Source organism: Aethalodelphis obliquidens, unplaced genomic scaffold (genome assembly GCF_003676395.1).
Source record: "Aethalodelphis obliquidens isolate GAN/ISIS:26980383/991018 unplaced genomic scaffold, ASM367639v1 scaffold10, whole genome shotgun sequence".
Lineage (NCBI taxonomy): Eukaryota > Metazoa > Chordata > Mammalia > Artiodactyla > Delphinidae > Aethalodelphis > Aethalodelphis obliquidens.
Genome location: NW_020837954.1, coordinates 1,376,697 through 1,389,904, shown reverse-complemented (window position 1 = coordinate 1,389,904; position 13,208 = coordinate 1,376,697). Strand labels below are relative to the sequence as shown.

The 13,208-nt window shown below is 59.8% G+C and overlaps 2 protein-coding genes across 8 annotated transcripts in view; one reads left to right on the top strand and one right to left on the bottom strand.

The window, feature by feature from the left end:
• The window catches only part of IPO4 (importin 4), an 8,988-nt gene extending 3,124 nt beyond the window's left edge, over window positions 1–5,864 (top strand). For 3 of the 5 annotated variants that reach the window (XM_027110897.1, XM_027110898.1, XM_027110899.1), the window contains 20 exons: window positions 24–77; window positions 236–345; window positions 635–743; window positions 905–1,034; window positions 1,224–1,337; window positions 1,441–1,554; window positions 1,788–1,908; window positions 2,039–2,150; window positions 2,257–2,372; window positions 2,482–2,559; window positions 2,636–2,693; window positions 2,780–2,885; window positions 2,987–3,180; window positions 3,332–3,373; window positions 3,739–3,864; window positions 3,973–4,181; window positions 4,288–4,420; window positions 4,501–4,605; window positions 5,301–5,370; window positions 5,495–5,864. In XM_027110897.1, the coding sequence (XP_026966698.1) occupies window positions 24–77; window positions 236–345; window positions 635–743; window positions 905–1,034; window positions 1,224–1,337; window positions 1,441–1,554; window positions 1,788–1,908; window positions 2,039–2,150; window positions 2,257–2,372; window positions 2,482–2,559; window positions 2,636–2,693; window positions 2,780–2,885; window positions 2,987–3,180; window positions 3,332–3,373; window positions 3,739–3,864; window positions 3,973–4,181; window positions 4,288–4,420; window positions 4,501–4,605; window positions 5,301–5,370; window positions 5,495–5,625 (2,232 nt within the window). In that variant the 3' untranslated portion in view covers window positions 5,626–5,864. Of the gene's footprint in view, window positions 1–23; window positions 78–235; window positions 346–634; window positions 744–904; window positions 1,035–1,223; window positions 1,338–1,440; window positions 1,555–1,787; window positions 1,909–2,038; window positions 2,151–2,256; window positions 2,373–2,481; window positions 2,560–2,635; window positions 2,694–2,779; window positions 2,886–2,986; window positions 3,181–3,331; window positions 3,374–3,664; window positions 3,865–3,972; window positions 4,217–4,287; window positions 4,421–4,500; window positions 4,606–5,300; window positions 5,371–5,494 lie in introns of those variants that run through there. The other 2 variants (XR_003433579.1, XM_027110900.1) reach the window with 2 other exon arrangements.
• Window positions 5,837–13,208, bottom strand: REC8 (REC8 meiotic recombination protein). Of its 3 annotated transcripts, none has more exons than XM_027110913.1 (19): window positions 12,016–13,208; window positions 11,676–11,818; window positions 11,507–11,575; window positions 11,247–11,389; window positions 11,087–11,162; window positions 10,874–10,994; window positions 9,489–9,564; window positions 9,051–9,130; window positions 8,719–8,812; window positions 8,522–8,594; window positions 8,376–8,443; window positions 8,180–8,229; window positions 7,740–7,880; window positions 7,367–7,433; window positions 7,097–7,263; window positions 6,868–6,916; window positions 6,549–6,615; window positions 6,153–6,456; window positions 5,837–6,058 (listed from the first exon to the last, which is right to left on the bottom strand). In XM_027110913.1, exons 2-19 carry the CDS (start codon window positions 11,729–11,731, stop codon window positions 6,029–6,031), a joined length of 1,731 nt encoding a protein of 576 aa, XP_026966714.1. In that variant the 5' UTR covers window positions 11,732–11,818; window positions 12,016–13,208; the 3' UTR covers window positions 5,837–6,028. The 3 variants fall into 3 exon arrangements, with proteins under 3 accessions (XP_026966714.1, XP_026966716.1, XP_026966715.1); XM_027110915.1 differs by having other exon boundaries at window positions 6,153–6,259; window positions 6,331–6,456; window positions 8,677–8,812; window positions 11,676–13,207; XM_027110914.1 differs by having other exon boundaries at window positions 6,153–6,259; window positions 6,331–6,456; window positions 11,676–13,206.

Genomic DNA, 13,208 nt, shown 5'->3' with positions numbered 1-13,208 from the left:
AAAGTCTACCTGTCCTTTTCCAGGTCGTGGACATGCTGGCACTCTATTTGCCCCCTGAGAAGCTCTGTCCCCTGCTGGTAAGTGTGGCTTTGTCCTTGCAGTGCTCCTACTCCTGGGTTTGCCTAGTCTCCCGAGCTTGAGGATGTTTGGGCCCTGGTAGGTGTGGAAGGCCTATTGCCGCAGGAACAGGCAGGCTCGTGCTGGGGTTTCAGGAGAGTGCCATCTGCTCCCCTAGATGCCCATGCTGGAAGAGGCTTTGCGGAGCCAGAGCCCATACCAGCGCAAGGCTGGGCTCCTCGTGCTGGCAGTGCTCTCTGATGGAGCCGGGGACCACATCAGGCAGAGGTATTTGTTCCCCTGTCTCGGAGTTAGGGTGGGCCATGGGGAGGAGGACCACACTGCCCACGGCAGTCGTGGTCTCCGCTTGTCCTTTGAGCCTAGTCATCAATAGTGTCTGCTCCCACATTCAAGTGTTCTGGTTTGGAAGATACCCCAGCTGTCAGGGTCAGCGGGTGGTGCTCACCATCTGGTGACAAAAAGCCTTGGTTTTCCCAGGGGAAACAGCAGAATGGCTCAGCCCAGGGATCTCAGGTCCTGCCCCTCAGACTCCACCCTCTTGTCCCGCCCCATCCAGACTGCTGTCCCCACTGCTACAGATCGTGTGCAGGAGCCTGGAGGATCCGTCACAGGTTGTGCGCAATGCTGCGCTCTTTGCCCTGGGCCAGTTCTCAGAGAACCTACAGGTCAGCAAGGCCGATGTGGGCAGCCACTGTTTCAGAGTCCCCACCTGTCCCAGAGACCAGCTTCCCCTCAGCCCCATCCCTCAGGCATCCCTGCTGCCATCAGTACTTAGGTGCGTGCCTTGCAGTTGAGCTGACTCAGGCCGTCTTTCTCCTTCCCCCAGCCCCACATTCGCAGCTATTCCGGGGAGGTGATGCCACTGCTCCTCGCCTACCTGAAGTCCGTGCCTCCTGGGTGCACACGTCACCTAGCCAAGGCCTGCTATGCCCTGGAGAACTTCGTGGAGAACCTAGGTGGCGATGCCCTTTGCGGGTGTGAGGGAGGGGATGGGGCTGTCACTTTGGCTGAAGGGGGCAGGAGGTGCAGCTCCCCGAACCACTGCCCGTGGTGGGGAGAGGGATGTGGCAGGGCCACAGGGAGGGTCGGCCTGGAGGCAGGTAGGAGACCTGGGTTGGTTGGTAGAGGGGTGCCCTTTCCCACAGGGCCTGAAGTGCAGCACTACCTTACGGAGCTCATGGAGTATATGTTGCAGCCTCTGAGAAACCCCAGCAGCTCCCGGGCCAAGGAGCTGGCTGTGAGCGCCCTGGGGGCCATTGGTGAGTCGGAGGCAGGAGGTGGGAGCATGGGTTCACTCCGGGTGCCTGCGGCAGGTGGTCCCTGCTCACTCTCCAGCTCTGATTCTGCCCTTCCGTGCCGTAGCCACGGCTGCCCAGGCCTCCATACTGCCCTACTTCCCCACCATCATGGAGCACCTGCGGGAATTCCTGTTGACAGGCCATGAGGACCTTCAGCCTGTGCGGATCCAGAGCCTGGGTGAGCGAGGCACTCCTAGGCCGGCTTCCCAGTGCTGGGGAAGGGCAGATGCTCACCTGTCGTTCACGAGATCGCCCCGGGGCAGCTGCGCTCGCACCTTACCCAGGAGTAGAAGGGATTTCTGGATCCCCCCCACCCCCCCGCCCAGCTATCTCTGGTCCCTCAGGCCTTGGCCCTGCACACCTCTGGCCTAGTGCCTCATCCTGGTGCTAACCGAGCCCTTGCCTCTGCAGAGACACTTGGGGTACTGGTGCGAGCAGTAGGGGAGCCCATGAGGCCCCTGGCTGAGGAATGCTGCCAGCTGGGGCTGGGCTTGTGTGACCAGGTAGACGACCCTGACTTGCGGCGCTGCACGTGAGTGAGCCCTCACCCCGACCCCACCCAGACTCCAGTCCTCTTGTTCTGGACCCTGGGTTCCCCGGGCTCCCCCATCCTGTCTGGCTACAGCAGGTAGGACTATACAGCTTCCGTCTGTCTCCGCCAGGTACAGCCTGTTTGCAGCCTTATCGGGGCTGATGGGTGAGAGCCTCGCTCCCCACCTGCCACGAATCACCACACTCATGCTGTTGTCATTGCGTTCCACCCAGGGCATTGTGGTGAGCAGACAGGGTGGGCTGGGCCAGGTGGGGACGGCCAGGCCTGGGATGGGATCTCTCCTGGGCCCAGCTGAGCCAAAGTCCCTGCTGTGCCTCCCCATTCCAGCCTCAGTGCACTGGAAGCAGCACCTTCCTTCTGTTTGACGACGAGCACGGCGGGGAGGAAGAGGAGGAGTTTGTGGAGGAGGACTCAGAAGAGGAGGAGGACTCAGAGGTCTCAGGGTGCGGAGGCTGCCGTTCTGGTCTGGGGGATCCTGGCTTGGACAAGGGCCCAGGGCCAGCTCTGCTTCTACTGGCGCCTGATTGCTGCTGCCTCCCCATCTTACTCTAGGTACAGCGTGGAAAACGCCTTTTTCGATGAGAAGGAAGACGCCTGTGCTGCACTGGGGGAGATCTCTGTGAACGCCAGGTGAGCATCGGCCTCTCCTTGGCACAGGGAACCTCTCCTGGGAGCCCCTTCCCCATGGCGGTGTGTCTGTCCACAGTGTGGCCTTCCTTCCCTACATGGAGACTGTCTTTGAAGAAGTGTTCACACTGCTGGAGGTGAGTGGGGTGGGTGGGGTCTGGGGGCTGGGAGCTGTGACGGTCCTGCATGCAGCACACACGTCCTGCCCCTCCTCGTGCCGCAGTGCCCTCACCTGAGCGTGCGGAAGGCAGCCCATGAGGCCCTGGGTCAGTTTTGCTGTGCGCTGCACAAAGCCTGTCAGAGCTGCCCCTCGGAACCCAACACTGCTGGTGAGAAGGCGAGGCCGGCGCCCGGCTGGGGCCTCTGGAAGCAGGGGGTGGGTGGGGAGGGCGCAGGGGCTGACCAAGGCTGCAGCCAATCGTGTCCCCAGCTCTGCAGGCCGCCCTGGCCCGGGTGGTGCCATCCTACGTGCGGGCAGTAAACGGGGAGCGGGAGCGCCAGGTGGTGATGGCCGTGCTGGCGGCCCTGACGGCGGTGTTGCGTGGCTCTGGGAGCTTGGCGTTGCAGCCCCCTGGGCGGCTTGCTGAGATCTGCCACGCGCTCAAGGGTGTGCTGCAGAGGAAGGTGAGGGGCCGGCGGGCTGCAGGGTGAGGAGGTGGCCCAGCCTTGGGTGGGGCTAGCCGGAGGCTACCAGTCCAGCTTCCCCCTCCTTCCACCCACGGAAGGGAGAAGGGGCAGGAGAGCCCAGACTGAGCTGAGCGCCCTCTTCCTGCAGACAGCTTGTCAGGACGCCGACCAGGAGGAGGATGAGGACCAGGTAAGAGCTACGGGTGCAAACTGGGACCAGGCAGCCCAGTTGGTCTCCATGGGGCGGGGTGGACAGTGTGCTTGGCTTGGCCTGGGGGTACGGGGCTTGCTAAAAGATTGGTAGTGGCTCGGAACAACCAACCCAACTCCCGCTAAGGCAGTGGGTGTTCAAGGAAGGCTTCCTGGGGGTGGGGATTCGGGGCAGGCTTGGATTGATAGTGGGAGTAGGAGGACCAGGAGGGAAAGCTGGGCTGCAAACAAACCCAGCCTGGAAGGGGCCAGTCCCGTCAACCAAGGGCAGCCCTCAGGGAGACCACCTGCAGCCGTGGAGGAGTGCGGTGGGAGGCGCCCCCAGTCTCTGACCTGGCCCTGCAGGCTGAATACGACGCCATGTTGCTGGAGCATGCTGGCGAGGCCATCCCCGCCCTGGCCGCTGCGGCCGGGGGAGATGCCTTTGCCCCCTTCTTTGCCGGCTTCCTGCCATTATTGCTGTGCAAGACGGTGAGTGCTCTGTCCTCTGGCTTCGAGCCCCGTTCCGCCTGTGCCCCCTGTGCTCAGTTCCCCACTTGGTCCCAGTCCCAGGCTGACTCGCACTCCTCACCCCACCAGAAACAGGGCTGCACAGTGGCAGAGAAGTCCTTTGCGGTGGGGACGCTGGCAGAGTCCATTCAGGGCCTGGGTGCCGCCTCAGCCCAGTTTGTGTCCCGGCTGCTCCCCGTGCTGTTGAGCACTGCCCGGGAGGCGGACCCCGAGGTGCGGAGCAATGCCGTCTTTGGGCTGGGCGTGCTGGCGGAGCACGGGGGTCGCCCTGCCCAGGAGTATCCTCGGCTTGCAGGAGGGGGCCCAGATGGGGTTGGGAGGGTGTCCCTGGGGTTCAGGATGGGCGCAGTCTTCCCGTGTGCCTGTTCCTTGACTGTGGACCAGACACTTCCCCAAGCTGCTGGGGCTCCTGCTGCCCCTCCTGGCGAGGGAGCGCCATGATCGTGTCCATGACAACATCTGTGGGGCACTCGCCCGCCTGCTGATGGCCAGTCCCACGAGGAAACCAGAGCCCCAGGTGAGGGGTGGGGGCGTCAGGCAGGGCCAGGGAGCTGAGGAGGGTGCAGGGCAGGAGGCCAGAGTCTTCTGTGTGTCCAGGTGCTGGCTGCCCTGCTGCACGCCCTGCCACTGAAGGAGGATTTGGAGGAGTGGGTCACCTTAGGGCACCTCTTCAGCTTCCTGTACCAGAGCAGCCCAGACCAGGTAACCGCGATGCTGGGGACCTTAGAGGGGGCTTGATGCTCCAGTCTCATTGACGGGCAGGGTTGGCATCAGTTTAAGCTGCTCTGTTCAGCTTTCCTGTTGCTGTGCAAGGATTGGCAGCCAAGGCCTTTAAGGGGGGAGGAGGGGCTTCCTCTCACCGCGTAGCATTTTTCCTCAGGGAGGTTTCATTTCCACCCTCTGGTCTGAGCCAGAAGTCGCAGCTTTCCTAGGCTGATTTCCTAGAGCAGGCTCTTTGAGACTGTGCTCCATGGAGCCCGGGCCCTTTGGGCCCCCCCACCATCCTTTCCAGTCAGAGCAGCTCTGCTTTCTGAATGAGATTTGTCTGCAGCAAGTGGCTAGCTTTGGGAACGCTTGTCCCAGTGCTCTTGTGTCCATCACCTTTGTCTTGCATCTTCGCAGACTACTCTGTGGGTGGAGCTCCTGAGTGTCTGGGCTTCTTTTGGTCTTTAGGCCGTGATTTCAAATACCTTTGGTCATAGTCTCATGCTCTCCGAAAATCAAACGGAACACATTGCTACCACCCTGTTTCAGGGTTCTTCTCATGGTTCACGGTTGTTTGAGCAATGCTGATTAACAGCCCAGGTGGGAGACTGCCTCTTCGGGGCTCCTACCACCCACCCCAGCGCTGGGGCCCAGGGGTGCTTCTGCCCAAGTCAGCCCTTCTTTCCCCACAGGTTGTAGATGTGGCTCCAGAGCTCCTGCGCATTTGCAGCCTCATCCTGGCCGAGAACAAGGTCCCACCAGGTGACGGTGGCAGTTGTGGGCAGGGCTGGGGGGAGGTGGGGAGCAGCAGGGCTCAGGGGGCCTGGGGCAGCTAGGGGTGGGGGCCAGCCCTCCCCAGACTCCTCCCTCTTCACTCTCCACCCAGACACCAAGGCGTCGCTGCTGCTGCTGCTCACGTTCTTGGCCAAACAGCACGCTGACAGCTTCCGTTCAGCACTGGGCTCCCTGCCTGGCAACAAGGCCCAGGAGCTCCAGGCCATCCTGGGCCTCACCTAGACTGCGGGCTGCAGCTGGGCCAGAGAGAACAGAGCCTGCCCACACCTGAGACCAGCTCTCTGCCCAGTTGCAGCTCACGCCTTACCAAAGATTCTGGGCCTGGGCCTCATACCCACTTGGAGTCTCAGCCCTACTTGCTGTCTTACCGGGGTGTCTGCTAGGGCTGGGTCTGTCGTGCTGGGACAATACAAACGGAGTCATGACACCATCCTGTAATAAAGGCAGTTTATTTTCTTCTTGAACAGTAGCGCTGGGAGCAGGAAGGATAGAGACCCGTGTTCAGAAGTGAGGCAGGACACCGTTTACCATAGCTGGTTCCCTGGCAGCTTTGTAAATTGGCTCTAACCGCAGTGGAATCGGGGCCCTGGCTGGATCAGGAGGCGCCCATATGGCTCCTCTTGTTTCACACAAAGGATCTGCTGTGCAGCAAGCACTGGTCAAGAGGGGAGGAGAGGGTCCCTACAGCAACCGCTGGCCTGTGTGTCCACTCCCCACCCCCCACACAGGCACACACATTCCTCGCTCACCCAGGAGCAGGTAGAAGACCCGGGCGGCCACCTTACGGGGACTGAGAGGTGGCACCAGGCTGCTGAAGTCAGGCTCCCTCTTGGCCTGCAGCTCCCGTGCCACTGCCCTGTGGGGGTCAAGAACTGTGAGCTGAGGCTGCAGCCCAGGCCACCCACGGAGGCATGCCCTTCCTGGTACCTGTGCACAGCCTCCAGCGAGAGCGGCTCAGGCTCTGGGGGCAGCTCCACAGGCATCTCCACAGGCACCTCAGGGAGCTCAGGCACCACGGGCAATGCAGGGGCTTCTGGCTCCTCAGCCCAGACCCTAGGAGAACACGGGAGTTGGGTGGAGCAGGGAAGGTGGCAGCGGTGACAGTGACGAGGGGTACAGCCATCCTAGCTGGGGCTGCCGCTTACCACCGTTCTTCCGGGGGCACGAGGCTGATGCGGGCCTTCTCCTCCTCAGCCGCTTCTAGGGAGATCTCTGTCGGGGAGGGGAAGGTCCTGAGTGGGCTTGTCTGCATCTGAGCAGTTGGGATTTGGGGGCCACCTGGGTGCCAGAGCTGGCAGTGACTTGTTAAAAGTACCCAGGGGGTGGGGGGAGGGGACTGGAGAGACTCAGTCTGTGCTTCCTTATGTTAAGTGCGCTGACGAGAACTGTCAGCAGTTGGAGCACCAGTTTCCTGGGACAGTGGTCAGGGTGGTGGTCTCCACCGTCCCTTTTCCAGATACTTACCTGAAGGCAGCATGAGGGGCACACTGGGCTCCAGGGCCTCCCTCAGGACCTGGAGATGAGAGAAGGAGAACTAAGACCCCAAGCCATCACAGAAGCACCGGGGGCAGGGGTGAAGCAGGTCTAGCCCTGAACCAGCCTGGCTGGGACCTGGTGCCCATGGCTCAAGTGGGCAGAGAAAAGCAGGCTGTTGGAGCTCAGGCAAAGCAGGAAGGAGTGAGGGTGCCGTTACCTCGATATCGCTTGGAGTTTCAGCCTTTCTCCTTTCCTCCTCAGCTGCCGCCTCCCTCTCAGCTTCCTCTTCCTCAGGCGCCAGGGGTGGCCTTCTCCTGAGTGCTAGTGGGAGTGGCTGGGCACAGTGGGTCCAGAAAGCCAGCAGTTCTTGGGGTAGCCGGCCAGCTGACGACGGGGCAGCAGGGAGAGGGTTTGAGGCGTGAGGAACACCAGGAGTGAGGGACAGGGGTTCAGAGGATCCCACACACCAGCTCCCACCATTCCTCACAGTGAGTCGGGGTTCGGAACAGCTCTGCAGGGCTCGTGATCATCCTCTCAGGAGGCTGCACCATTGGCTGTGTGGTAGGAAAGGCCAGAAGGCTGGTTAGGAAGGAGCCACTGCTCCTTACCCACCTGCAGTGCCTTGTTCCAGGGCCTCTGGCCTTCTAGCTCTTTCAGGCTCATTCTCTGCTCGTTGCTAAAAGGACTTTCAACTGATGCCCTCGGATGTGCTAGATGGGGTAATGAAGTGGTATGTGGGCAAACCCCCAGCATGTGCACTTTGGGGGCTGTTCTCATGCCCCCCCCCCCACCCCGGGAGTTTAAGAGACCCAATGTGCACCTGCTTCCCTCCATCCCTCCAGAGCCTGGGCTGTACTCACACACTCCCGGCAGTGGGCTCTGGTTTGCATTTGTTCCAGGAATTCTTTCCGGGGTATCTGGGTCTCCCGGTCCCAGAATAATAAGCGGCGGCGGCGGGCAGGTGGGACCCTGGGAGGTGGGGAGACTGGGGGCCTCCTCCGCTGAGGGGGGAGGGGAGGTGGGAGCAAGGCTACCCGTTACTCCTTTCCCTGTGGTCCTCGTGGACTGCAGACATGCCCCAACCTGCCATCCCTAGCGGTGCCCTGGGAGAGGGTGCAGCTCCCACCCTGTATGAGATGCCCATCCCGATAAAATGGGGTGTGGACGGGGCACCTTTTACTAATTTGCTCAAAGGCCTGTGGAAGCTAGCAGTGGCCTTTGGCTTGGGGAAACTGAAAGTGGGTGAGCAGTTCTGGCAGAGGAGGGCGAAAAGGAGGCGGCTTGGAGGAGCATTACTCACCTCTGGGCTGGGTGGGGCTGGCAGACGCAGCTCCAGCGGGGGGGTTACCTCTGCAAAAACACTCGAGGTCCCAGCTCTGCCCCACACCCTTTGTCCTCAAAGCCACCCAGGCGAGATGCTAGAGTCCTCCCTTCAGCAAGTTAGAATACAGGGCCACTGTCTGCAGCAGCTGTACAGGGACCCCCGGGGTACTCACCAGGAAGTAGGGCCTCAGGCTCCCAGGCTGGTGGCTTCAGCGGAAGTGGCTCTGCAGCCTCCTCCACCCTGAGGGGAAATGGGCAAGAGAATGAAGATACCCTCCCAGCAATGACCCCTACCTGGCCCAGGGGTTCCTGCCCTTACTCTGGAAGAGCTAGAGGTGAGGGCGGGGGGATTGTGACCTCCCTCTCTGGGGCCCGGAGCTCCTCTTCGTACTCTGTGAAGAGAAGATCAGGGCTCAGAACACAGAAGAGATGGGAACGCTGCCCAGCCCAGACTGCCCGTGCCGGAGGCCTGACCATCCAGCATCGGGCGGGCCCTACGCGGCCACATGGACCTGCCTAGCCGACGTTCCTCTAACAAGATGGCTTCCTCCTCCTCTGCGATCAGCAGGTCCAAGTCTCGGCGGCTGATCTCTGGGAGGTCCCGTTCACCCTGTCAGGAGAGGGAGAACCAAGGTGAGGGGACTCAATTCCATTTCTGTCTGAGAGACATGCCACAGGGCTGGGCCAGACCGAGAAAGCCCGTGGGTGCTCCGGCGCTGGGGGCAGTGGTGGGGAAACGGAAGTGGAGAAGGCAGGACTCTGGGGGCAGAAGGAAGCAGATGCAGGGGGGCTGGGCCAGCAGAAGCAGGACTCGGGCCTCAGGCTCCATGTGCAGGGGGTCAGCTCACCTCAATCTTTAGCATACGTATGGGCTCCACCTCCAGGAGCGTGATGGCCTCGGGAGACGGTGCAGTGACCAGAATCCTTTCTGGAGAGGAGGGAAGTCACACCAGCCAGGTGTTCCTTTCCAAGTCCCCCCACCCATGTGGTAAGGCAAAAGCATGGACTCTGGAGTCAAGTCCACCTGGGTTCTAGTCAGGCCCCGGCCAGTCACTGGCAAGCTGGCCCAGGACACATCACTTAACTGCTATGGGCTTCACTTTCCTCATCTGTAAACTGGGGATAATAATTCTGATCTCATAGGACTCTTGTGAGCAGTAACGACATTATACACATACAGTGCCCCTCACAGGGCCTCGCTCCTGAAAGAAGCTCAAAGACAGTGATTTCTTCAGCTCTTAGACGTTCCTCTATCTCTCACCAAAGAGAAGGCTCTCTCTGCTCACCTGGCTCTATAGGAACTTCAGGAGGGATCTCTTCAAGAACTCTCTCTGGGGTCACAGCCTCTAGGAGGTGTTGAATCTTTGGGGAGGGATTGAGGACAAAAGATAGGGTTCAGCTTCAGCGCCCTGCTTCCCCACTTTCACAACCTTATTCAGACAATGGACTGGACAGTGGTAGCCCTTTATGCCTAATTCTGTGGCACTGACAGCAGCATGCAGTGAACCCACTCACCATCCGGTTTCCTTTCCTCCCGTTCCCGCCCCCACCCAATCATCTAGACTGTGTTCATTTGTCTGGGAAAGAAGTACTGCAGCCTTATGTCAAGTGTTGGGGACAGTGGGAACAGAAAAGATTCTCGATCTTAAGGACTATATATGGTCTAGTGGGGAGACGAGTTTGTATACGACCCCAGCAAGAGCCAGCCAAAGGATGCTGTACACCTGAAACTAGCACAACACTGTAAATCATCTACACTTCAATAAAAGCTGTTTGTTTTGAAAAACAAAATAAATTAAAGAGTCAACACAAAGGATAAACAAGGCCTTAGTGATGTGCTGAGTTCTAGAACATTTGGTTCTGGCCGGGAGTCGTATAAAGACTTGATAGAAAAGTGTAGAAATTGAGCGATGTCTGTAAGAGAATGGGGGGTGACCATTATGGCCTAGGGAAACAGCAAAAGTAAAGAAGTAAATGTGGCATCTTTGGGGCATAGGGGCCAGGCTGGGGTTTGGGAGCCAAAGATGCCCAGGAGATGTGCTGAGAGATGTCTAGGGATGGCTACCTCTAGACCAGGGTATGGAGAACCTTAAATGCTAGTATTCTGTTGGCAGTGGGGAGCCACTGGAGGTTCCTTTTTTTTTTTTTTTGCTGTACGCGGGCCTCTCACTGCCGTGGCCTCTCCCGCTGCGGAGCACAGGCTCCGGACGCGCAGGCTCAGCGGCCATGGCTCACGGGCCCAGCCGCTCTGTGGCATGTGGGATCTTCCCGGACCGGGGCACAAACCCGTGTCCCCTGCACCGGCAGGTGGACTCTCAACCACTGCGCCACCAGGGAAGACCTAGAGATGTCTTTGAAGGAAGGAAGTAACACTGTCTAAGCTGTAGGGGTGTTAGGAATGGATGGACAAGGACATGGGAAACCCAGTGCCGAGGGACACTGAGGGCGTGGATTGCGGGCTTGGCTCTTGGAATGGTGTGGAGACGAGAGCTGCCTCTAGGTTGGTCCTGAATAGGTAAGTGCAGCAGACTTGTCTGGATGGGTCCACCATGGCAATTGCACTGCAATGACTTCTGTGGGGCAGAGCTGGAGCAGGCTCCCATCCCACCCCCACCCAAGTGTCAGACTGGCAACTCATCGGTCTGAGGTGTCCAGGGGGAATGAGACCTACCTGAGGGATTTTGAAGGGACTGGGCAGTATGGGCTCCACAGACATCATCCCAAAAAAGGGGTCTGGAGCATCTTCCAGAGCCTCCATCCTGACCAGGTGATTAGGCAGCAGCAGGCTGGGTCTGAGGGAGAATGGGGGCTGTCAAGGACTGAGGCCAAGCAGGGAGGTTCCCTTCCAAAGACTGGGTGGTCCCAGTCCCAGGGACACACTCACAGTTCAGTCTCCACCATATCAATGCGGATCCGCAGCTGGGCCCGGTGCAGGCGCTCCAGGATGTGCTGGATGTCCTCTGAGGGCAGGGAGGACAAGATAGGGTGCCAGCCCATGGGAGGACCGCTCAGCTCTGCCCCACCTCAGAGCCTTCTAGCCTTACCTACAAGGTACTGGCATTGTTGAGAGTAGACCCGAATGACGCCGATCTGGAGCTGGGCTGAGAGATAAAGGGAGAAGCGGGGCCGCGGCAGGCCTGGCAGCGGGGGCTGGACTCGTACCAGCACGTAATTGAGGATTTCCTCGCTGGGGGAACGATGCACCCTGATCACCGCTGCGCCAAAGACCAGCCCCACAGCCCAGCGTAATCCATCCCCTAACCCACAATGGCCCCAGGCCCCTCTTTCCTTTTCTGGGCCTTACCAGGTCTTCACCACGTTCACCTTCAGGTATTCACGCTTCACCAACCGGGTGCCGCGCGTTGCCGCCAGCCTGGAAGAAGGACGAGGAGTGAGAATGGAGGAGAAGCCCTCAGGCTGGGATCCCTGGGCGCCCCTCCCGGTGCGCCCACCCTGGCTCAGCCCTCCCTTACCAGATGGTGGCGAAGCAGCCGGTGTGGCGCTGAAGCACGCTGGGATAGTAGAACATGGTCGCTCCGGGGTTGCACCCTCGTCTACACCACTCTTCCGTTCGGATCTCAGTCCGAATTCTTCAGGGCACAGGATTTCCCAACACCCGTCGGAGAGAAGGATGTGGACAAGCAGCGCAGCAAGTGCACCCAGAATGCCAAATAAACGAACCGATAAACGATGGGTGGATAAACGATTAAGGGGATAAGTAAATGGAGACGCACACTGGATACACAGGAGCAGGGACACTCTCTCCGTGCGCCCTGAGCTGGTTCGCACGCTGCGTGGGTGCTTCGTACTTACTGGAGCCTCGCGGCTTGGGTTGCAGACTTGGAGATGCACAGCTCCGCGACGGGAAGCCCGAGTTGCGACCCAGACCAGGTCCGGAGGGAGAACGGGTGTCCTCCGTAGAGAAGCCGGTCTCTCGGCCTTTGCACAGCTTCGGCCCCTGCCCGGTCCCGAGGCTGCAGGGCTAGATCCCGCCGCAGGGAGCGCGTGCTCTGGTACTCTGCGCCTCCCTCCTCATTAGATGGCGGCGGCCCCCAAAGCAGCCAATGGGGAGCAGGGTCAGCTTGGGGGCACTGGCTGCAGGGCGCCAAGTAGGCTGCCTGGTTGGAGGCCACAGGGGGCTCCCGAGGCAGGCAGCGAACCAATGGGAAGAACCCTGCACGCGCGGGGGTGGGGGGTGGGGGGCGGGGGGGGCATTGTGAGGTGTCCCGACCAATGGGCTCTCGTCCTCGCCTGGGCAACAGGGGTTCCTCAGAGGTGCTTCTCTGCGGACCAATGAGCGGGGAGCAGACCCCAGCCTCGCCTGCAGCGAGCGTGGTAACAAGGGTGCTTCAACTACCGGGGAGGTTGCAGCATGCCAAGGGCAACCGCCACGCCCTGTTTGGGGCGCCTGACCTGCGGTTAGACCTTGCCTTTTCCCCCAAATCCCACCGAGTAGCAATTGGTTGGTCCGCCTTTGTTCCCAGCCTAGGGGCTATGGTGAGCTAGGGAGGTAGAAACGGGTATGAGGTGGCCTTGGAGCCGCCCCAGGTCGTTGGGGAAGAAAGACCTCACAGGAAGCAGCGAGGGCACGGGCCGGGTCATTTCCTAAATCTGAACAGTTTAGGTTGTGGCATTCCTCACCTGGCTGTTGTGAATGTTTTCCTGGCTGAGACTTCAGTTTTGCTGGATGCAGGGCATACTTCTCGGCGTACAAAAGCTGTTTTGTCTCAAAAATTCTTTGTGTAATATAAGTTGTATGGTTGTAGTTACAAATATCCCATTCCCCATGCCTCCTGCCTTCGCACAGCCATTTCTTTGGCCTAGAATATCCTTCCCAGTCTTGACTCCAGGGCATGCTTCTGCCTCTTTATTAAGACTCAGCTCTTCACACCATACACAAAAATAAATTCAAAATGGCTTAAAGACTTAAATAAGACATGACACCATAAAACTCCTGGAAGAGAACTAGGCAAAACATTCTCAGACATAGACTGCAGCGATATTTT

What these genes read in the sequence shown, in the direction of transcription:
- REC8 (XM_027110915.1), bottom strand. Translation starts at nt 11,731, where the DNA reads ATGTTCTACTATCCCAGCGTGCTTCAGCGCCACACCGGCTGCTTCGCC. An exon ending in TACGTATGCTAAAGATTGAG is followed by an intron (nt 8,813 to 9,050) that starts GTGAGCTGACCC and finishes CTCTCCTGACAG; the next exon opens with GGTGAACGGGACCTCCCAGA. An exon ending in TCACCTCTAGCTCTTCCAGA is followed by an intron (nt 8,444 to 8,521) that starts GTAAGGGCAGGA and finishes ATTTCCCCTCAG; the next exon opens with GGTGGAGGAGGCTGCAGAGC.